The 24,261-nt window shown below is 38.7% G+C and overlaps 2 protein-coding genes across 6 annotated transcripts; one reads left to right on the forward strand and one right to left on the reverse strand.

The window, feature by feature from the left end:
- Positions 1-7,394: 7,394 nt before the first annotated feature.
- On the reverse strand, positions 7,395-15,530 carry syn2a (synapsin IIa). 3 transcript variants are annotated; one of them, XM_041055238.1, is made up of 11 exons: positions 15,190-15,530; positions 9,950-10,007; positions 9,750-9,841; positions 9,356-9,512; positions 9,140-9,229; positions 8,954-9,016; positions 8,624-8,766; positions 8,460-8,534; positions 8,153-8,255; positions 7,763-7,909; positions 7,395-7,508 (listed from the first exon to the last, which is right to left on the reverse strand). In XM_041055238.1, exons 1-11 carry the CDS (start codon positions 15,528-15,530, stop codon positions 7,395-7,397), a joined length of 1,383 nt encoding a protein of 460 aa, XP_040911172.1. The 3 variants fall into 3 exon arrangements, with proteins under 3 accessions (XP_040911172.1, XP_040911164.1, XP_040911157.1); XM_041055230.1 differs by having other exon boundaries at positions 7,395-7,517; XM_041055223.1 differs by having other exon boundaries at positions 7,395-7,529.
- Positions 15,531-18,048: 2,518 nt separating this feature from the next.
- On the forward strand, positions 18,049-23,700 carry vgll4a (vestigial-like family member 4a). 3 transcript variants are annotated; one of them, XM_041060409.1, is made up of 6 exons: positions 18,049-18,135; positions 18,726-18,881; positions 19,478-19,640; positions 19,778-19,997; positions 20,527-20,641; positions 21,318-23,700. In XM_041060409.1, exons 2-6 carry the CDS (start codon positions 18,800-18,802, stop codon positions 21,515-21,517), a joined length of 780 nt encoding a protein of 259 aa, XP_040916343.1. In that variant the 5' UTR covers positions 18,049-18,135; positions 18,726-18,799; the 3' UTR covers positions 21,518-23,700. The 3 variants fall into 3 exon arrangements, with proteins under 3 accessions (XP_040916343.1, XP_040916352.1, XP_040916335.1); XM_041060401.1 differs by having other exon boundaries at positions 18,081-18,200; XM_041060418.1 differs by lacking the exon at positions 18,726-18,881 and having other exon boundaries at positions 18,058-18,135.
- The last annotated feature ends 561 nt before the right edge of the window (positions 23,701-24,261 follow it).

The raw sequence follows: 24,261 nt of genomic DNA on the forward strand, positions 1-24,261 counted from the left end.
AATGAAATCAGCAGAGCCTAAATGTCCTACTTCCCTACCCTGCAATAGCTCCATCTAGTGGGTGTTCCTTCAGCTGTGTGTCAGCCTGTTTCACGTGACCTGCATAGCAGTTAGTGTAAAAAATTCAGATTCTTTACTAATGTAAAATTAGAAATACAACAATGTAAAAGTACTCCAGGACATGTAAAAGTCCTGCATTTAAATTAAGTAAAAGTTCAGAATAATTATTGGCAAATTATACTTATGCAGCTGTTCATTGTTGTAGCTGGTCGAGATTGAGCTGGTTTGTCTACTTTAAATACAGTTCAGTAGTTTAGTCCAGTAGTTCCCAACTTAGGGGTTTTTGCATATATTTTTTAAGTGAGTTTAAAGGGGAAATCACTTTGTGGAACTGCTAAGAACTGCATAAGACATCTGAAATGTGACAAGGGATCTTTTTGGAAAGAGGCCACAGGTCAAATCGGTTGGGAACAAATGGTGTAATCTTTAACAATTCTCTGTATTTCATTAATTTGTCAAATGTTTTAAAGTAAAATTTCAGTGTTTTAAAGTAAAATTTCAGTCTTGAAAGGAAACACTAACTATAGTAATTCACAAATAAATGTAATAGAGTATAAAGTATAAAAGTTGTCTCTAAGATGTAGTTGAGTAAGAGTATCAGGCATTGAAAATACCCACCTAAAGTTCAGTACAGTAAATGCTCTTGACAGTTTAAGTCATTTCATTATGAGGTTGAGTGTATGTGTGAATAGTAACAGACAGAGAGAACTCTCTGTTCTCTGGTGTTTCTCTCACTACACTGGAATGGACCACACAAATCTCCCAGAGGGAAGACAGAGGGACATTAAACTACTGTGATTTAACAAACACAACCTCCAGACATAATGGACCAATCTTTAACAGGAGCTCTTCAATCAATTTAACAGTGTCTGCCAAGACAGCTTCTTGCATCTTCTTGCAATATGAGGCCGCAGCTGTATCCACGGTGCCGTAACAGCATCCTACACTTGGGCATTTTCAAACTCTTCTGGCTTTGAAAGTACATGTGTTGTTATTGTCGTTTCAGCGGTTGTGTAAATTCTGTGACAAAGTAAAGGCAGCTTATGCAGCTCAAGTGGTGGATTATGTAACCATAATAACACAGGTACTGCATACAGGCATTTTGTATGCAGCTTTACCACCAGATGGCAACAAGGACATACACATAAAGAGTGTATGTCTGCTGGGGCATCCACAGTATGTGGTTATTAAAGGAGCAGTGTTGGTGGTGTTATTTTATCTTTCTTCTGAGACAAACCATCAATATATTGAGAGAAAAATATTTTTCAAGAGAAAAATAGTAGTAACAAATAAAAGTAGTAACAAATAAAAAGTTCTCTGGTTTCAGCACATGCACTAGAGACGCTGGGGCAGGGGGCTGCCAACTAAGGTACGTGGGGAGCTGGGGTGTAAACTCAGGGGCACCACAGCCATGGTTGCAGAGGCGGGGGGGGGGGGGGGGGGGGCGCGTCTCCTTCACCACCCATATCCGTTGCACTTGGCCGAGGTGATCGAATCGGAGACTCTCCGATCTCAGACAGGTAAACTAAGAGCAAATGCGTCGTCTGACCACTAGTCGTCTATTTTTACAACACTTATGCCTTATGTGTTTATCTGTTCTATTTCTGCATTCTGACAAACCACACAGGCTGGCCAAAATGATCCAGGTCCAAAGTCCAAAGCCGCACTCTTTACTTGCTGCGCCACTGCTGCCATGTGATGTATCAGGTATGTAACATGATATTCAAAAATCCCCATGTTTGTCACACGTCCTTTACATTCTCCTTTCTTATGAGATGGAAGTACATCTCTTCCACTGTGTTTTTCAGCAGATGGTCAGTGCAGCGTGCCCCCACAGGGCACAAGTTGTTCATGTTGTGCAGCAGCTTGGCAGACAGCTGGGAAGAGTCTAGACGGAAGCTCCTCAGCTGGAGCTTCAGGGCCCATGGTGTCATTCCTCTGAGTTCCTCAGTTGCTTTTACTATCACCAGGCCAGGTCAGTGAGCTTGTTATGAGGGGAAAACATCAGTACCATCTGGAAGCCTGACAATAACTTATGCTGAACATATTTTATCTGTGGGAAATGTTTGCTGATATTTGTTAAAGCAAACATTATGACTCTGCTTGATGAATCATGACCTTCCCTAAGAGAAATAACAGATGTGTTGGTCCGATATGCAGACATCTATCTCCAGACTATCAGACTTCTCAGCAAACCTGTGCTCCTATTATGACACAGAAGGGCCTCTGCAGCCATGTCAGTTACTCATGGCTCATCTATGGGCAGAAAATGTGCCAAGTCTGACAGCAGATGGGCAGTTTACAAAGTTCTGACCGGCCCCTCACAACATGAAACACAAGAGAGTGAACACACTAAGGCATCTTATCAGTTACACAAAGAATTTTGAACGTGTTACTGAATTAAACAGCTGTATGTAAATATTTGCATGTTTACTGATTCTGATTTTTTCAGTGAGGAATTAAACTTATTTTGCAGAAAAACTATATAAAACACAAGTTAAGGAGAATTAAAGTGCTATATATGATAACATGATAATAAGTAAATAATTTCCAGTGAAATTGAAAGATGGGAATAAATCAGAGCTAAAATAAAACTCTGAATATTTTCTGTTTGTACCACTGTCAGACAGGTAAGTAAGCAAAAAGAAGAGAACAGAAATGTTTGTATTTTGCCGTACAGCTGACAAGCGAATAGATATAAAATTTTAAAGAGGATATCTGTCTGCTCTTGCAGATGTTGACAGTTTTCTCTCTGGTTGTCTCACAACCAATCCATCACACTTTCTTTCACCTCAACTTGAAATAACACAAACTGTGCAGATGTGTGCGGTGAGATATATGTGAAAGTCTGATTCCTTCCTTATTCTGTATCCTTGTTCGTTCTCAGAGAACGTAGGTTGTACTTGGAAAGAAATGTTTGGTTTTTGGTTGCTACAGAAAGTCTCTGAGCTGATGAAATGAACATCTGATGGGACATTGTATTGCTGTCACCAGCTGGCTGATAAAGTACATCTACAGAGGCAGAAAGTGATAAAGCTGAACAAATAATGTCATAATGGAGTCTCTAGGCACCTTTCCTAATTTTCTGAGACACACTTCAATGTGGGAGAAGCATGAACAAGAGAATAATAAACATCAAACCTGAATGATTAATAATTGTAATGAATGCCCCAAATAATGTTGATTTGTTTTGATGTCTGTTCTGTGTAAGAAAATACAAAATGTAATATAAAGTGTGTCATTTATTCAATCAATATATTTCAGTGAATTGTTCATCAAGTTTTATTTCCTGTACTTTATGAGCCAGGATATCATTTGCTGCTTTCCTCTCATCTCATAACTTGGACTTTGAATCGCAGATGGAACTGTTCAACTTGACAACTCATAGAGGAAAATGTAGCTTTTTAGTTCAGTTTATCTAGATCCAGTAATTTGTCACCCTGTGGGTCTAAAAGTTATTAGAGCTAAATAACCACTGCAGCCACTATTTAGTACATATTTAGTAATAATTATCACTGAAACTACTATTTAGCAAACACAGCAATGCATTGTTGCCTATTCTGGAGAAAAGTAGGACATGTATGCTCAAAACTGAGTTACTGACAAAGCCATAAATAGCTACCGGCAATGCAAACAACTAAAAAACACATTTCTAGTGAAGCAATACAATCACAAGTCAAAAATACTCATTATTATACTTGGAATACATCTCACTTGAATAGACATTCATCTCACAGCTTGGCTCTTATCACTAGCAGTACACCTAATATACTATACAGTGACTGCTTTTTGTATAGTAACTTTTTTTTTTTTTTTATTCAGAAAACAGATTGGCAAAGGATTTCTTCAAGTTGCGAATGGTCTCAGCATTTGCTGTGTCTTCACCGGCAGTGCGGAAAAAGGACGTGTCTTTCAGGCCAAAGGAACTGATCAGGGATTTGCTGGAAGACAAGAGAATAGTGAGTTTTCTACTTTTATTATGCCTACAGTCATTTTTGACACTGTCAACGAGGTGTTGATTCAATTATAGTTTTTAGCATTGATGTCATGGTCAGTAGTGGAAATATACTCAGAGGTGTTTCTAACATTTTGCCTCTCTCATATTTGTAAATGTGAATGACAAAAAATTAGAAGTACCTCTTGATATAATGTTGTCCAGCTCAACACTACTTTTATTTATGACTCCAGTAATAAGCAGAAAATTAAATTTACACATTTAGACAGTGTCACCAAAAACGGAGTGTTATAAACTTTGTAAAGGTAGAATTTATGGCAAAATGTATGTGAATTCACAAGTGAGTTGTACATAATTACTATGTGTTTGAACAATTGAAATTGCAAGGGTCCTTATTTGAGCATTGACAAGTGAGACTATTCTGTCTTACTTCAGCTGTGGGTGTCCCTGTGGTGTTTCCTCAGTGGCTTGATCTTCCAGCAGAGACCGCTGCTGCTCATGATCCACACTTGTCTGTGGGTGCAGAGGAGTGTTTTCTCTGTGAGACTGCGCTGCTGGCACCTGCCGGGCCTGAGACTGATGCTGGTAGTCAAGGTGGACAGTAGTATTTGAGTTACACTGGACCTGCAGTCCCTCTGATGTTAGGGTATCTTGATTCACAGACTGAGAAAGTTGCGCTGCAGGGCTGAACTTTGTGATTACGTCCTTTGCAGGAGATTTGAGGACCAACTTTGGAGCAGGTCTTTTTGAATGTAATCCTTGGGGTTCCACTGGGCCCCCTAATGTCAGCACAAGAGATATTTAGGATATTCAGGCATCTTAACTACACAGACAGAAAGATGCACGAAGGTTTAAATTTGATGTAAGTACATTCACATGTAGTTTAGCATGTTCTCATATCTCACAGATCACTGGTTTATTCATTGATTTATGTGACAAAAATACAGTGTCCCACATTGTTAACAAATAAAGAAGACAGACACCACAAAGTAAGTGCAAAAAGGAAGCGAAGGGGAGACATTATCACAATACAATTATCCTTTCATGCATTGGAAATAAAGCAATGTGTGCAGTGTAGTGTGTATGCCCAAAAGCATGTAGTTGGAGTGGTATGGCCTCTGCACTTGATTGTGTAATTGATAAAGTTGGTGACATTGTCGAGCAAAACATGACATATACAGTGTGAGGACACAGAACAAACGTATATTGCAAAAGAAGCTTTATTGCCAGTGACAGAGGGGAAATATCCAGAACGGAAATTTTTTCCACAATATATTGTATTCTGATCTTGATTTAAACAGTCCAACACCGGTTTTAAAAGCACATATACTGAGCAAGTTACCACTGCCCTTAATAATTACAGTCCTGCAGGTCTGAAGATATAAATTTCACCTCAACACAATGGCCAAATAAACACGTCCAATTATAATTCATCGAATACTCAACCACGATCACTGAACTGAGGCCTAACCATGCAGCTATTAAGACTGGGGTACCTCTGCACGTTCCTCCCTTGGAAATCAATGTCATGGCATATTTCCTAGTAACAGAACAACACATCCATAAAGCCTCAGGCATGGCTTTTACAAGGATACGCTCACAGATACAATGGCACTTTATACAACTTGGAAAAGAATTGCACACAGAGCTTGCTGAACATAGTTTATACCATAGTAACAAACAAATTGTTGGAAAATGGCGAAGATATTCTTTTTACAGTTGATTTGGTTGCTATTTAGCTGTTTCACCATTTAGGGTATTAGATATATGAAGTGGCGTCCACCAAAGCCACTGGACAACAACCAATGATTGTGACGTTTGTGTAAAAATGTTTTAAAACGATTCAATGACTGGATGAATATAGCTTCTTGAATCAATTCAATGGAAGATCTGATTTCAAAAGAAATACATTATTTAGTAAAAAAAAAAAACAAAAAACAAAGACTCATATTGCACTTTCCATCAACTCACTGGAAGAGTGTGATAAAGGTAAATGTGCTCGATCTTTGAATGGCAGTAACATGGGCACAAACCTCAGAGCACTTGCATTGTTGTCATGGCAACATCACCATGATAGCCGATATCCAGTGTGAGGACCATGGGGGGCGGGGAGCGGGGGGACTTTATATCTGGCATCTCATGGCAGATTGTACATTATATACTTTTTCATTCTCAATCGTAATGTCTGCCTCCACACAACCGAACGTAAACGACAACAACAATTTGAACACAGCATCTGTTCACTGGCGTGTGATTTACAACAGGCTATTTGTACTGTCTTGGAGCGCTGTTCTCTGATGAAATTACACACTCTATGTGACACACTACAGAATTAACAGTCCCCTCACTGATATTTACATTGTGGTTTACTGGAGTGCAAAGACTGTTATTGAAAGTAAATAATTTATTCTTTGGTTCAAAATTATACAAATATATTGAAGCTGCGCGTGCAGATGCCCGCACAACATCTGACACAATAAAATCTTTAATAAATCTTAGACTAATTTTAATATTTATTATGTGTCCATCTATTTGTTTTCTAAATTTTTCCTAAATACTCTCTTTTCTTGTGACATTATGACATTATGGATGAAAAAAATAACTTTATGAAAGGCAACATACTGCATTTCTCTGTTGTATGTGTTTGCAGGAGTGCACAGTGCTGCTCTCACCGTGTTAATGCATGTTTGGTAATGAATGCATGTATCCCTTAGAACTTGTATAATATGCCTTTCGTATGACACATTCACAATGCATGATTCACAGGGTAAAACAGCGATGTTACATGAACATCCCACTTGATCAGACATTTATAACTGACTTGCACCTGCCTTTGTATCAGTCATGCAAAACAAAAATAAATATCTATTAGTATAAATATGAAAACAATCACCACTACAGCCATACACACCCACGTACTGTATACATATTGAGATATACACAAACTTCAAACTGCACGATAGTCCACAGTCTGAACAATATCTAAAGGTACACACCAAAATAGAAAACAGAAAGGGGTAGGGGGCAAAAAAAAGATTCATAGCTGGGTCAAACAGGTAGCACAGAGCAGCACTCAAATCAGTGTAGGCACAATCTGCTTTTTACATCATCAACAACAGCCCCAAAGAAAAACCACAGCTACTGAAACATAGGTGACCTATACAAGCACACAAATCAACAGGTCAACAAGTAGACAGTACATTTTGACTCTGCATAGAGTTAAAAACACAGTCCAGGCCAGCACTCAGCTGCACCGAGCTTATGTCACCAAGATCTGATTCTAGCTATCAGCATCCATATCCACGTCTGCGCTTGTGTTCAGCTAAGATACATCATTGTTGTCTAGATTCTGAGACTTTCCCTCCGTCTCCTGGGTGACTCAGTTGGCCTGGACTGGTTTTGGACCCACTGCAACGCCATTACAGTCGAGAATGTACTGCAGACAACCTTGAGGTGGGCGCCCAGCACCGTTCTTGGTGGGTTCTCCAACAATCTCTCCCTTCTGGCCAGCTCCCTAAAATGAGGAAAGGAATAATTCACTCATCCAGCAATAGCCATGATGGTTTTCTTGTAGTGAGATCGGAAATGTAGATTCTTGTAATCTTGCAATATAAATAACTGATAATGTCACATGGCATATATATATGGCACATTATCATAATATTTACAATGATAATAAATTAAGATGCAGCCTCTTGTTTTTAAGCTCTGAGACAGTGCATGTCCCGTGCCTTTGTGTTACTATACCTGGGATGGCTGTATAGTGGTGGGTCTTTGGGGAGCATTAGCTTCCTTCTCTGCTAACTGGTTCATTCTTGCCAGCACCATGTCAGCAATGAGCTGCCTGTCCTCAGCTTGGTGCTCCCCTACCAGGGGCATGGAAGAGCCCGCCACCTGCTCCACATGGTGGATGGTTTCAGCAGAAAGAGAGAGGATATTGACATAACTGAGTAGAGCTTTATGTAAAGCTTGTCCTTGTATGAATTTTGGCTGGTACACTGACACACTTTGAAACAAAGGCAACAGGTGTACTTTTGTGTATTGGTGCAGCTCAGTATGTTCTTGAAGTGTAATTAGAAGTTATGCATTTTTGCTCCTCACCTGTAGCTTTCAAACCTGATAATCATAGACTCCTACCTCTGTGATATAATCTCTGCCATCTTTTCCATGGATGGCTTTGACCGCACAAATGTCCAGACCCCCAAAAATCTCTGAGCAAGTGTCAACCCACACCTTGTACCTAAACACAACAACCAACATATGACTTCAAACCATGGTCTGATTACAACTTATTTCCACTTCAACAGAACATGTTGAAATATAAAACACAACATGTTAGCGCACCAATAGTAGCCTACTAATAATCCACATGTAACAGAATTAATTAAGCTTAAAAAAACTGCTTCACCAAAATAAAACATTTGTTTTTTTATTGAACACTTACCTGTCAGTCATGGCCACCTGTTCAAGCATAGCTGAGCCTGTGTTAGTTTTCCAGTTACCAGAAATAGATGTTCTCCTGAAGTGTGTAAAGCACAAAAACTAAACAAGTTCAGGTTTGTTTCTCACTCATTTCTAAAGTTCATACATGTATACAATCATACGTACATGTAGGCTTTGTAGTCAGTGCCAATCTTCTGGATTCGGATGTCGTACTTGGAGTCAATGAGAGGTTCTGTGGTGGTGTACGTCTGGGTGAGAGCCACGACACTGGCTATGTCCTGGAACTTACTGTGATTGTCCACCTTCACCTGTACACAAAAACAGGCATGTGAGACACACTTGCACTAAAATGACAACGGGATGAAGACAAATTCTGATGATACTGGAACTGATTAAATTTCTAGTATATATATTCATCATGACTAAAACTAGAAATATTGAGAAAAAAATAGAGAAATGTATATGTATTCTTTCATATTACAACAGGAAACATACCTTTCCAATACCAGAGTGGGCATGTCCAATCTTCACAACAACAGGGAATGATGGCATGCTTACCTTAAGTAAGAAAGTATCATTTGAGTCACTGCCTTATATTCTTCTCTTTGCTTTGATCTAAGAATTTGTATGTAGGAAATATTGTATTTTACTTGGATGCACTAAAAAGGAAATGGTTCTCACCATCTCCTTGTAGTTTGGGTAAAAGGTCTGCTCAATCAGAGGGAACTTCTCAGCACCAAGTTTCCTGTAGGTGTTTATAAGTTGAGCAAACTGGACACACAAAAAAAACCAATGCAAGAATCAGATATACAGTCATTTATAAATACGTCATACAGTAAATGTTGCTGAATAGATGAAATACAATAATGAAACTCTCCCTGGCCACTGAGTGCTTACCGCCCAGGGCTTGTCACACAGGTTGTAGATTGACTCAAGGGAGTTGATGCTTGGGACACCTCCATATTGTAGACCAATGATCAGGTTGCGAAAATCTTCATTCTGGGTCATACTGAAGGCATGTTGACGAATGAGGACAAAGTCTGGCTTGAATGACCTAGAAAATAAAATTATAGGTGAGATGTAACAAAAATCTGACCAGAAAAATTACTGACAACCTGTGGCAAATCCTGAGAGTAATTGGTATGAATCAGGCAGTCAGCACTGTAGGTACTGTAATGATTTAAACAGTAGGTAGTAACTTCTACAACTATATTTATTTGTGACTCTGAACGAGAAATCTTCTCCTGTCTTTACTATCTTCTTAGGATATGTAAGGATATGTGTTTCTCACCTGACAACCTTGGTGCCATTCCTCAGAACCTGCATGTTAACATTGCAGGTCCCGTTGGCATGAGCCACGACATTGATCTCATTGAATTCAGCCTGAGGAGTTGATAGTTTGAGAAGCATATGAGGACAAAGTACCGAAGTGTCTCTATTCTGTTTGACATAAGTACTTAAAATGGATATCACTGTCTTGGTGAAACATACCTGCTCCACTTTGATGTCATAATCCCCAAATACTTTCTTCCCACGGAATAATTTTGCCCTGGTAAAAACAGAAATGTAACAGAATTAGTAATAACAGAATTAGAATTAAATACCAGAGATTTATTACACAGAGATTTCAAATGATTACCTATCCAAGTGCAAATCTAGCCTTACTAATAATTCCTTTACAAGAACCTGGAATATGAATCAGTGTCAAATATGCCACTTTGTTGAGTGCATGTGTATCACAGAGCAGACAAATGCTTCCTTTCATGCTCTTCCAACACTTCTTCCCTTCAGTCTGGCAACGAGGACAGTGATAAAGCATCACGACATTTTTAAAGGCTGCATAATTTTTAAAGGCAAGCCTCCCACAACATACACAGGTACAAATAAGTATTTACCGCTGCCTAGTCCAATTGCAGTAATGCCCAGTGATGTTAATAAAGGATGGTACAGTGAGGTAACATTCCTACTGAACACACTGGACTCACAATTTTAGAAAATGGCCGCACCTTTCATCACTTGTGATTCAGCACTTTTTAAAACAGAATATGTGGCTTTTCCTACTTGAAACAAAAGTGTCCTTAAATGCCTTTTTCCATGAACCACTGCTGAAGAGGAAATCTTTTCCCATGGGACTTAAGATTAAGATGGATCAGTGTCTATATACTCACACCACACAGAGATGAAAACTGCACAAGCCACACAGTGGTTACTGCCATTAACAGTGTGCTCAGTTTCTTTGTCTTTCTCCTACGCTGATTTGTACAGGCTGGGCCTGACAACATAAGCTTTGACAGCAGAAACCTCTGGGGTCATCTACAGTCAATCAATATTAATGGTGGCCCAATAAAGAACCATTCTTTTCTATTTCCTGAAGTTGCCATGGGGGTGGTTTCATTCTGGTTCCCAGTTCCACAGCTTTAAGTTCACACTTCAAGTAACAGCCATCTACTGTAGTGCAACAGTGGGAAAACTGGTGTTGTTTGAAACATTATGAAGCCTTTATCTAAATAAAATTTGTAGAACGTTCATTTTTCAGCGTGGCTGCATTGACAATATTTTTTATATTTTGGAATTCCTCTTCCTTTTCCTCTATGTTTTTATCACCCTGCTGTCATGTACCCTGTACTCCCTGCCTATTTAACAAGGGGGTAAAGCTGAATAATTCATTCTCAATCTAATTAGAGCGCAGGAATTTATTTGGCTGTGGAGGAAAACAAGTATTAAAATATGAATCACTGCTCCTGTATCTGTGAAAATGAAATGCCTACTCTGCTCTGTGATGAGTGCTCTTTGCCAATGCATACAGTTTGAGAGATGGTGTTTCCAAAACACAACCCCGTAAAACAGAAAAATGAAAAAGACATTTCATTTTGACATTCAGTTTTAATCTTTGTCAGCTCTGTGGGGGTGTATAGCATTATTTGACTGATCTATGCTTTATCACTCTGCTTCATCTCAGCATATTGAGCACAGAAAGCCGTACATTCAAAGAGGACATGATTCTATAGTACCATTAACATGATCTGTCAGCACTGTGCAATAATATTCGTCAGTTGTCTCAAAGTAACCATGTCCCCTGGTTAAAATCTGCACTCATTCTGTGTTAAGTCTGATTGCTCTCGTCATGGTAGCTTTCATCCAGAAATCAAGGACGTTACTGTCAGCAATACTTATGCTTTTGTCCTTGACTAACGCACTGACCTTAAAACTGGAGTTAGTCATTGTGCTCCATGCTTATGGTGGCTCACTGAGAGAGAGATGGGAGCATGAGAGTAGCTGTTTAGCTGGGTCATTCATTTCTAAGAATCAATATGGTTACTCTTGACTTGAATTAAAGATGAGACGAGAAACCAAATAGAACAAAAAATATGTTTCTGTTTGGTGATTTCAGGACACAATTTCAGGACAGTAAAGATTAAGCGACTTTGTTGATGGTTGCATGGTGCTATGTCAAAGTATTGCCAAATTACATATTGCTGTGAAAGAATTTTTCATTCAGATGATTCACCCGAGAGCTTGGTAAGTGGGAGCCCTTGCTGAATTTTAATGTCTCATCACTTAGCCTGCTTTACATTCAGTCTCACATGTGGCTAATGTTTGAATAAGGTTAAGCTCACAGTACAAAACATTCTTTTCCTGATAACAGTTAAAACAGTCCCCAATGTCTTTTTTAAAATTTTGAACACTGGGTGACTGAATGAAAGGGATCCTAGCCTGCTCTACCTTTAACTGAGCTACATTATAGAGAGAATATAGAAGCAGTGCAGCTCAGCCATTAGTCTGATAAATAAGACAGTGTACCATCTGCTCCTCCTGTCATGAAGGGCAATTTATAGCAAAGCATTGCCTGGAACAAAACAAACCTCTCTGGAAGACTGGCAGCCTCATCCGGCAAGTAAAAACACTGGCTGAATGACAGAATGCATCTGATTCTGTAGGTGCTGTGACCCTGGCACCTACACATTTTTTATCTTACAGAGATGTATTAGGCCTAACAGAACCTGCTAGACAGCAAAGTACCATTTCAAAACTCATCCATACTAATGTCTACTGTTTTCTCTATATGGGTAATTGCAAAATTGATTTTGGTGGCCTCCTTGAACTTTTTACATTTTTACAATTTGCTAAGCTCTGGGTAACTGTATGTTATGAACAAGATATGTAATGATTAAAACATTTAAAATGTCTCAGACATTATATTAATCCTCATTTTTGTTACTGGATACATGCCCATTTACAAATTTGTCATGATTTTATAGAATCTTCATACACACATCTGGTATTTGCCTGATTTGATTGGATAAATAGAAGCTGATGGTTAAGCCTTCTCCCTGATCCAATTAGTCTGGAGGACTCTTCCCTGATTTCATTCTGTATGTTCTGAGGCCACCAGGTCTCATCACTCTGGTTTTTATTTTTGGCAGCAGGGCAGAAGAAGGACCAGAAAAAGCCTGTTGCGCAATGAGATACAGCACATATACAAACCCTCAGACTCAAAGTCTGGCAACATTACAGAGAACATCAAGTACTCAGCAAAACCTGCATTAAAATAAAGACAAATTCCATGTTCCATATTTCCTCTTCAACAGCTGAGTACCAAGCATGGAGCATTTCAAGCTTTCCCTTCTAACTCAACATGATATTTGTTTCTTTCTGTTATAGTTAATAGTTGAAACGTTACAGTAGCACTAACAGGACAAACCCTAACCCAAGCTACAGGAGACAAGCAGACCTACACTATAAGAGGTAAACCAAAACTAACTTGTACTGCTGTAGTAACTTACAACCACTAGGTGAAAGGTCTTACAAAAGCAACAGAAAAGAAACCAAACCTAGTGAGCAAACATGCACAGCTCCTATCTCAGTGATATTGAGCAGCCATGAAAAATAGATGCTGTACTCAGACAGAGGAAGCCTTTTGAATGAAGTATTTTAGCTGATCTCCCAAGTGGATGTGTACCAGATATACAGCATGAAGCAAGAAACCATTAGAGCAATAGTAGTCTGCTGAGCTCATGAACACAATCAACTACTATATTGAATAAACTGCATAAGGCATCAGAAATGATGTAAGAGCAGAAAGTCACTTGATATTTTTATCAAATACACAGTAACCACCCCGTATCAGGACTTGTTAGGTTCGACAGTGAGAATGATGGATTATAAAACATTATCTTATTCCCAGCCAAACCTACTCACCATTCTCAGTTAGAATGACCTTTGATGAATGACATGGTTTTAGTTAAATGAATTATATTGTGCTCCTCTGCCAGAACTGAAGAGCAGCGTCAGTGTATTGGCAAATCAAACTGTGATCCTTATTTCTCACCAAGCGACTTCCTTTTCAATCTGAATTCATAAAGCTGGCAACCATCCCACTGACGAGGGTCTGCTCTTACTAACACTGATCAGTTATATAATTGGTCAGTCCTGCACACATTGCCTGGCCACCTGAATTAGGCAAGGCAATATCAGGCTGCATAAATAGATGCCAAATGTGAAGCCTTTTTGTATTATAGGCATTACACAAATATGTGATAGGATATGTAGTTTCCTTGCTCTGTAAAAAAATACCTAATAAATTAATGCAGGTAATTTTCAGAAATGAAACAATTAAAATTAGATAAACTACAAAATATTGTGATGTTGTCCAAGGTTTAAAAAGAAAACTGTATCATTCAGCTGCACAGCTCTAGCACAAATACTGCTTTTGAAAAGTCAGTCAGCTGTGTAAACAAATGTTGATCACGAGGAGATAAAACTGACATATTCTTTACTATTCGACAAGGTATCATTGTCTATGTAAAATGTTTCCTCTAAATCCATGAGCATACTCATTTAGAACACTTTAATTCTTCACCACACCAGACTGACAAAGATGCTTGTTTTAAGCCGCCTCTGAGTAAGATCCCCCAGGACACTGACTGTCAGAGTAATGACTTAAATGCGTAAGCCCACTCTTAACATGATGGCCCGTTCTCCCAGCAGGCTAAGAAATATTTCTTTACTTGCCTATCAACTGCAAAACCCCTTATGTATGACTGGCAAAAGGAAACCTGTGCTCCATGGGCTGCAGTAAGTAACATTAATCATTATCATTCCCTATGTATGTGCAGGGCATGTCATGTGATCTGCCATCAGTGGGCAGGGGGAAACCCCATTGATGGAGAGAAAGCACTGCAGTATTTCAGCTACATCTATAGAAATAACGTGCAGTTCCCAATTCTGCACAACCTGTGGAACGTCCATTTTTAAGATGCCACATTAAAGGATGCTAATGTCAATTATTTTAGTTAATTCCACATATTTCTGTACAGGCAGATGTTATAAACCTTAGTTTCTATTGTTTTATTGTTTTATTGTGCATAACAAAACAAAAGACTACAAAAAAAAATTATTACAACAACAAAGAGAGAATAGATGACAATAAAAATCCTCCATCTTGGAGTAATGTCATTACTGCTGAGAATCAATGGACCGTATTTCCTTAAGTATTGGCTGCCTCCATGTAATAATGTAACAGAGGCATGCTTTACCATCAAACCACAGCAGTAGTGCCAATTCACATCTGCAGGGTACTTCACACAGACGTGGTTTCAGTGGTTCTTTAACCTTTACCTAACTACTACATTCAAAGGAATCATTAGGAGAAAATCTGCGTTAAGGATGGAGCAAACAAACAACACATAGCATATCAATGATTCATAATGAAATACATAATTGAGTCTTACCACTCCTGTTGTGGTTCGTCGATGACCAGGAGAATCTTAAACTTCTTAGGTGTCGTGACTTGGGTCTGCTCCACTAGCCCTGCTGAGGCAGCTGTCTGCTTAACAACGTTGGTGATGGAGCTAAAGAAACCAGCGCCGGTGGACTGAGCTGGCTGGGGTTTCCTCTCTGGAGCAGGGGAAGTGGTTGGAGGTGTTGGCCCAGCTGTAGGAGACTTGGCAGGGGTGGTGGAGGCAGGTGGAGGAGGCTGGGCAGGGTCAGGCCTCTGGAGGTCTGTCATGTAGCCATTGGGCAGGTTGGAGATAAACGTGCTGTCCGAGAGGCGCCGACGCAAATAATTCATGGCTGGAGCTGGGAGAGCAGAAGAGTCAACAAGCACTGGGTGTGGAAAATTATTCTGCAGCGGAGTCCCTTTTCTTAGTGTAAAGCTGATAATGGCTGAGCTCTCAATGCAAACTCCCAGTGAATGTATTCCCTCCCAGATCAGCGGAGCATCCTCAGAGCTCCCCCTCACTGGCAGTGACGCTACACTCCAACTCAGCCAATCACCTTACGTTGTGCTTTCCTCAACCATTGCAAATGATGCTCTAGCTGTGCCTCCCCTTCCTCTTCTCGTCCTCTCCACTCTCACTCACTGGCATGCCTGCCTTACCTACCCCTCCCCCATTTTCTACTGCCTCACAGGCATCATGCTTTTTTGAACCACAGCATAAAAAATAGAGGGGTTTCCAGTGTAAGTGCAAAAGGGTATACCGCATCGTAATTGCCTTACTCCTGCTCCCCCTCTCTCTCATTTTTGTCTGACCTGTGTCCATACACAGCATTTCTATGTGTGTAAAATGCAGTCATGAAATCTAAAATGGCTGTTAAGACTAGTGGGCTATGTTGAATGAGAGGAAAGGCGTCAGCAGCAGTCCCTTGAGACACAAATGGATGCAGTAAACCCTCTCTCTTAAGTGATTTATCAATCCCTGTATAGCTACTGATTTGGTGTAAAAAAATTTCAGACAAGACATGCTTTATCTCACTGTTTTGTTAGACTTTATTTGACAGTATTTGTCCTCTGTAGGTGGTTTCATTTCATTATTAAGAAGAACTACATTTTCATTTACTCATTCATGTCTGCACACGTAAAATGATTAATAACACAAAAACATAGCTTACAATATTTTTCTGTACTAAAATATCTGTTAATTCCATTAATTATGCTGAAAAGCATATATATTTGTAAAGCACTTGTGAATAACTTCATTATTAAGAAAATGTTTGTATGACAAATGAAACAACTGCCACTGCCACTCTTCCTTGTAAAATACATTAACTAGCTGCTCTAACATGTTTTCATTGGTTTATATACAAGGAATATAGAAAGAACTAAATTTGTGTGATGAAACCATCACAGACCTCCATGTCTCCAACATGAGTAACAAATGGTTATTGTGAAAAGGGTCAGGAAACATATCAATAAATCAGTGACTTGCAATGTGCAGAGGTCCCCACACTTTTAGTCAAGGAGCTACCCATTTTGAATCTGACACTCACAAATATGGCACCTTTATTGAAAAATAATTTAAAGATAAGGCCAAGATAAGGCCATCAGGAAATTTAAACTTCTTTCTGCACTTAATAAAATGAAAATTAAAGAGGTAATCAAATTAAATACTGTATGTATAACACCAGGCTACTTGCACAAAACTGTTAAAAACTATATGCTAAATAGCATTCTTAGGAAGAGTAAATATAGTGTGAACTGGCAAATGTTGAAAAAATAAGTCCAAATAGATTTTGGTCCATGATAATAACTGTCTACAATCCCTGAATTTCTTTCATCCTTTTCAGTGTGGAGCAACTAGGGACTAATGCGGCAATCTTCTTTATTTCTAGCAAACTGAACAGAAGAGGGAATTTGTAATACACAATTAAATACTCCTAAGTAATAATAACATTTGTCATAGTAGAGCTTTGCAGGAATATTGAAGTTTTGTTGAATCCATGACAGTGACAATTTCAGCTCTAATTATAGCTTGTATGTTTGCACTTTTATTGTCATTGTTTCTCCATATTGTAATTTTACTGTCACTCTGGCTGTCTTTTTGTATACAACATCTGATGCATAACTATTGTATTTTTTTTTCCTGTGAACAGGGTTTTTTTTTCTGTAATAGAACTGAAGATCTAATGTCATCTGCTGTACTGATTATTAGGCACATTTGTGATTTAGGATTTTGGGCGATATAAATAAAGGTTATGCAGAGTATGCTGTGTACTGTTGTACATATAGGGTGAAAGTGGGTGCAGGCATTCCTGATTGAATATCCCTAGAAAATAAATCTGCGAGTCTCATTTTCTCTTGGAATATTGGTCAAAAGATACAATGATAAGAATAGTCTTAATTTTATTTCAATATTGGCTCAATAGAGACTGTGGCATGATGTGAATCTTGAAACTGCATTGATGAAAGGGTGACACCGGCTGGTAGTAGTGGTGTAGTGAACAACAAAACTAACTTTCACAAACAGATGTCTGTGGATGAGAAGATCCAACAGCACAGCATGCCCTCACTATGGGGCAGTCGGGAGATTGATCAACAGCTTTCATACAGGTCTTTGCCTCAGCGTTATGCTATTAAAATCATTAAAAAATTATTGTATGCCCACGTAATTCTACGTAATGGTGCCTTTATGTTTACCCTGCCTGGCTATAAGTGTCACAGACTGTATGATGAGTATGCTTAAACAATGCAAAACACACTGAATATTATGACAGATGGTCAACAAACATTTGTGCGATTCTAAGTGTAGTGTAATGTAATTGTAATTCTACTTGTCTCCACTAGGGCTGCTCTCCACTCTTTGTTTAAGCACGGCTGCGGTGGGTGAAGTGCGTGAAAGCAGCAAAGCAGGGTTAGCCATGGTGTTGAGGCTGTGAAGCTAACTTCTGTCGATGAAGTGAGTAACAATGCCTACTGTGGAGTTTTGTTGTTGGTCGTAAAGTCACTGAACTATACCAAACTGTAAGTTGTCACTGAGGTGTAGGTTAGATCAACGTTTATTTGGTTTTACTAATTGAAGCGACAACCTGTAAGCTAACGTTAACTTACTCCAAAGTTGGTGACAAGCCGTAAATGGCTAACGTTAGCTTGTGCCATAGACAAAGTAACCAAAGTTAGCTAGCTAGTGTGCTAGCTTCTGCAAATAAGAGAGAGGTTAGCTACGCTAACAGCTGTGACAATGCGTATATAACTGTTTTTGTAATAATAACTTTTATTTAAATCTCGGGAAATATAACGTACGTACGTTAAATATAACGTACGATCGTACCAGTAAAGTTTAGCTGGTTAAAGCTAGCCATTAGCCGTGCGTACGTGTTTAGCTAGCTTAACTGTTACTCGTTCAATCGTTAATGTCAGCGTCAGGCATCGTTAGCCAGCTAACCGTTCAAGTTAAGAGAACACTATTCACAGCCATTAGATTGCTTTAAAAGTAACTTATGTTTACATTGTCGTTTACTATCTGAATCCCTCTATTTCTCTTTTCAGGATAGAAGCTTGTTTGGTCTCTTCGCTGCTATATCTCGCTAACATCGATGTTAGCAATTAGCCTGTTCGTGTAAATGCTATTCACTAGAATGGACCTGTTGAACTCTCAGTTCCTGGACAAGATGAACAATAACATCGGGAGACTGCACTACGATGGTTAGTTTGCCAGTGTTTACTTGTTGAAATGTGTCGTTGCAGTGTCTTTTTAATGTCAATGTAGAAATAACACGTCGCGGTTTCCTATTTACCAACAAAGCAATTTCATTAAATCAGGTGTTTTGGTTTGCGACAGACGTTAGCGTTTATTAAGTACCTCACGAATGGAGTCAAGCCCACAACTTTTTTTGCGTTCATTTTGGTAGAACATAAGTCGTTAGAGTTAACTCTTATTGTTGACTGGGAATAATGTGGACCCTGGTGTACGCATGTGTGTGTTTGCTTGTTTTTTTTTTTCATGTAAAGGATACTGAGTCTTGTGGTCACAGTAAATGACATACTAGACTAGGAGAACAGAATACGTTGATATAGATATTTATCCACCTCATATAGTTTTACTGTTCACTTTTGTACTGTCTCATTATCAGCATCTCAGTCACAGATAAAATACTTTTGTTTCACACTACAGTGTGTAAGGGTGATTTGCAAAATTAAGTTTGAATTTGATTTTTTAAAATTTATTTATTTTTAGATTTATTATTAGATTTGATTTAAATTGAATTAAATTATTTGCACTGCTGATTCCTTTCCCACAGATGAGTCCAGGACGCCCTCCCTGCCTACTGCTATGTCCAACATAACTGGGCCTCCTCCACACTGTCCAAGCAAACGGAAATATGGTGAAGAACAAATGGACGACCGAATCAATTGTGATGATGACCACATGACCAAAATGAGCAGATTGTTTGCCACTCAGCTGTAGGTGTCTTTCAAATGTTCAAGGCTTTAATTGTTATTCTCTGTCAGCCCTGTGATTATACAGTGAGAGATGCCTACAATGAGGAATAGTTGAAGGTTTTTGTGTTATATGTTAAATTTGTGCTTTCTTTATCAAGGGCCCGTCCCTCTGCTGGAGACAACCGTAATGACCACTGGAGTCACAGTCCTGTGGAGCACATTACTTCCTCTTCTAATGGTCTCCATGGGACTCACCTGTATGCTTCCATTTCTGGCTGTGCTGTAGACCAGCCTCTGTCTCTGACCAAAAGCAGCCACGACATTGGAGTCGGGGCCAGGGAGAGGTCTGTCATGAGTGGGACTATAGAGCGGCAGCAGGTGCGTCAACTTTTGATGTGTGGGACTGTTTTTTTTTTGTTTTGTTTTTTGTTAGATTTTGTCTTGTTGTTTAGCAAAATTTAACCATCAGTGGTGGTCTTCTTTTTGCTGTTGCAAAGTTGCAGAACCCGTTTGTACACCTGTTTTCCATGTACAAATCTGAGGGTGTCCGCATCCCTGTCTTCAAATCTAAAGGCTGAAAATGTTTTTTTTTTTTTTATAATGAATGCTTCTAATTGTATCAGCTTTTAGATTTGTCTATTGGATGTTCCACTGTGCTAATTGTTATTGAGATATCTGCAGTGCACAATGTAAATTTTGTTTGCTGAAACGTTGGCCTTGTTTGAACATGTAATATTGCTGAAGTTGCATTTTATTCAAAGCAATTATACTGGAGATATTTTAATGTCAATGATTATTCTGACAACAGACATAACCTGTTTTGTTTTGCAAGGGTGTGCAAACCCTTGCATAGTACTGTTTGTCTGTGTTAGCTGATTCTATGTATTTTTTTTTTTATCACCTATAGAATCGTCCCTCGGTTATTACCTGTGCTCCAGCGAGCAACCGCAATTGTAACCTCTCTCACTGCCACATGAATGGCTGTTCTCCCAGCCCACCTGCTGATCAGCGGAAGACCAATGGTAAGCCTGTCATTAAAACACACAACAGTGCATAACAAAGTTAAAATTAAATGGTCATTGATTTAAAAAAAAAAACAAGAAATAAAAATAAAAAACAAAAAACCCCAAAAATTGTATCTTACGCTCACCGATTATAGTAACATACTTATCTAGGTAGTGATTTGGTCCAAAACCGGACATATCTATGCATGATTCATGTGTATGCTCTTGAGACCAAAATAAGCCTTTTTCAAAAGTGGTTACATAAATAAGGCTAGCTGAATTTCCTCTGAGAAATGAAATGGCCACATGCCAGCCATGGCAGAACAAGCCTAACTAATGTAATTTCTCCAGCGATTTTTACTCCCCCAAATAAAAAAAACCTAGAAATAATTGTAATGTAGGCGCCTTCGGTATACCTCAAGTTTCTAGCCTGAGACAGATTTTGACTTTGGGTGACAGCGTGCATATAGTTCGCATACAACTCAGTTCAATGCCGACCCAAGTCTGACATGCCTCAACTATATGTTTTCCAAAACCTTTTCAGATACCCCACTGTATATTTCATTGCCCATGGTTTTACAGAGAATATTCCCTAAACTGCTTTCTTTTCATTGTTTCCATAGTGTGTTCATTTTCTATATTACACGCTTGGGAATAACTGGGTCTTTTTCCTCCACACATAATATTATTTTAGCTAACACAGTATGCGATCCTGTGATTGAGGAGCACTTCCGCCGCAGCCTCGGAAAAAACTACAAAGAAGCAGAGCCCGTGTCCAACTCGGTGTCCATCACAGGTTCAGTGGATGACCACTTTGCCAAGGCTTTAGGAGATGCCTGGCTCCAAATCAAGGCCAAGGGTGGGGGTCATCAGACCCCAGATGCAGATCCATGAAACAGAGGGGGGTAAACATTACAGTCACCTTCTTAGTGTTTGCTTCTTGCCAAGTATAAACTTCCCTTAGCCAAGAACAATGTAAGACATACAATATGGTGCTCACCCAGGCTGTTCACTTATGAACATTGAGGTCAACCTTTTAATAGAACACTCAGCTCAGATTTGACTCTAAAATTGGGAAACACTCTCAATTTAAGATGAGAAGATAAATATTGCATAGTTGGATTGACATTGTTGGTTGTGGAAATTGTACAATCAGATTTGATTTTGTATCGATAATGACTTTCACAAAGCGGTTGGTTGTTAGCTCATGTTCTATTTTACCTGCCTTTCACTTGCCTTGATAGCCAAAGAAATCCCTTGCCTTTTCCATCAACATATAAGCCATAGATCTAGTCTTCATTGTTTCCACCCTAAAATCACACTGCTTTTGAATCTATATTACTTGAAAAGGACAGCCGGGTCTCATTTGCACTATTACGTTTCTGACCGTTGAGGTAGCAGGTTACCTGTTTCAGTTGGAACTAGCGTGTTCGAGAATGCGTCTTGTGTTTTGAAATTGTGATAATGCAATTAAGGCTCTGGTCCCCCTGCTTTCTGAAGACACTAGACACTAGACTAATCTGTCTTCTTTATGATCCTGAACTGGACTTATCCACTGTTAACTAAATAATTTTAGTTTCCTGTCTATATGCTCACTGTGGCTGATTACTTAGTAAACTAATATCAATCGTAGTACATATCTCTAACTAGAAAGCATGTTTCAAATAGCTGGTTTCTATTACAATCCTTATTCTATACTATATATTTACTCAGAATTTATTTTTTATCTGTAACAATTTAGAAATACTCACTGCTGGTACAGTTGTACTCAATATATTTTTTGTATCTGGTTTTCATTACTATATGTAGGTTTCTATCTCAGCATCCATCTACAAATCACAGCCTCTGGCAAGGTTGTCTGAATGCAGTTTAATAGGCTTGATTACTTTGTTATTCTGTGGAGCTGGATGCTTTATACATGACTGAATACAGATAAATCCGACCTTCTGTAGCACAGTCTATTAGCAGTGGCTTTATTTATTCTCAACATGTTGATACTTTCATGTTGACTTTTTGGAAAAAATGTGGTGACAACAGAATTCTTACTTTAATTTGTTGAGAACAAAAAGAGGACGTCTCAGTTGCTTCAGTGACAAAATCGGTTTCCCTCAGAGCTAAGATTTTAATGCAGATGCAGTATGGGTGTCCTTAATTCACGAGTAGGCATCAACATTCCACCATGACTGCCTGACATCTATCAGTCACTTCAGTTGTGTTTAGCGAATACTGTTACAGATATGTTTGTCTTTATTTGATTAAGAGGATGTTGTGGTGTGAGTTGCAAAAATCTGCCTTATTATGGAGAAGAGGTCTAAGTGAGCCACAGAGTTTTTTTTTTTTTTTTTTTTGTAGAGGCAGTTGAGTTTTGTTTAAATTAATTTCGCACCCTTCTGAAATTCTCTACTTATAGAAACATGACCTATTTGTCGACACTGATTAAGACTGTAAATTCAGATTTTTTTTAATGTCAAATAACTGTCTGTGAAAACTTATGCATTTGTATTAATATTCTGCAGTTTCAAAATTGTTACATACACTATCTTGTCTTTATATTTTATTTTACTCATGTAAGACTATCATTGCGCCGCGCGGAATGATCATAGATATTTTGTTTTCTATTCAGAATAGAGTACTCATGTAGCATGGATATTCATTATCTTTTAACCATGCATTCTATCTTTCTAAAAGCTGATTATTTTCCCACAGTTATCAGACGATAAAAAAAGTGCAGGAACACAATAATCTTTTGAGCAAAGACTTGGTGCAGTGTCAGAAAGACTTCTACTCTAACGGTTTAAAGAGTTTGTGTCTGTGTGTACCATAGTGGAATTTAGGGATTATCATGGGATCTGCTTGTTTGACACAAGTAGATTTTTAGCAATATGTTTGGGGTATTAATCCATTGTTATTTAAATTGCTATGTTTAGACTACCTGTATCTCAAAGACTGTTAGCAGAAAGGACCTGCTCCAGGTGTCATCTGCATGGAAAACATATGTTCACTTTTGTCCTTATTTCTCTGGAAGAAAATGCCACTGTTTGTACTTAATTTCTTCCAAATAAACTTGCAAACGCAGACCTTTGCATATTTATCTTCTTTACCAAATATAATATGCACAGTCATAGCAGCAAGCAAGATACTTTATTGTATTTGTTGATTGTCGCTTGTAAGAAGAAGCTGAAGAAAGAGGATGTCTTAATTAATACGTCTTCAATGTTGCAGACACTTGAGTCAATAATGAGGAGGTGGTTACACTGATTAGAGCACTCCTTTTTGAGCCAGGCAATCAGGAGTCACTGCACTTTTTGTTTTCATTGGTCATTCACTGCCAGTGCTACAAAATGAAGTGATTTATCAACTTATGGAGAAAACTTAGAAGGAAAAGGATTGGAAAAATATCCTTTTATAGTAGACCTACATGTTAAGTGCGTTTTTGTTGAATACTTTCTGAAATTGTTTTTGTTTGTGTGGAACGTTGCCCGATGTTTGTGTTTGTTCCTGGAGTGTCTGGTCACCAGTTTTTCTCTGTTACCATTCGGTAAAGATGTTTTTATTCTTGACAGGGGTGAGTACTTGTTTGTCTCTGAAGAGCAGGTTAAAATGGATATCGTCTCCCAAGAACAAATTTCTCTGCCAGT

This window comes from Toxotes jaculatrix, chromosome 2 (genome assembly GCF_017976425.1).
Source record: "Toxotes jaculatrix isolate fToxJac2 chromosome 2, fToxJac2.pri, whole genome shotgun sequence".
Lineage (NCBI taxonomy): Eukaryota > Metazoa > Chordata > Actinopteri > Toxotidae > Toxotes > Toxotes jaculatrix.

What these genes read in the sequence shown, in the direction of transcription:
- vgll4a (XM_041060409.1), top strand. Translation starts at nt 18,800, where the DNA reads ATGCTATTCACTAGAATGGACCTGTTGAACTCTCAGTTCCTGGACAAG. An exon ending in AGATTGTTTGCCACTCAGCT is followed by an intron (nt 19,641 to 19,777) that starts GTAGGTGTCTTT and finishes TTCTTTATCAAG; the next exon opens with GGCCCGTCCCTCTGCTGGAG. An exon ending in GGACTATAGAGCGGCAGCAG is followed by an intron (nt 19,998 to 20,526) that starts GTGCGTCAACTT and finishes TATCACCTATAG; the next exon opens with AATCGTCCCTCGGTTATTAC.
- syn2a (XM_041055223.1), bottom strand. Translation starts at nt 15,530, where the DNA reads ATGAATTATTTGCGTCGGCGCCTCTCGGACAGCACGTTTATCTCCAAC. An exon ending in TGTGTGACAAGCCCTGGGCG is followed by an intron (nt 9,230 to 9,355) that starts GTAAGCACTCAG and finishes TTGTGTGTCCAG; the next exon opens with TTTGCTCAACTTATAAACAC. An exon ending in GCAGAGATTATATCACAGAG is followed by an intron (nt 7,910 to 8,152) that starts GTAGGAGTCTAT and finishes CATGTGGAGCAG; the next exon opens with GTGGCGGGCTCTTCCATGCC.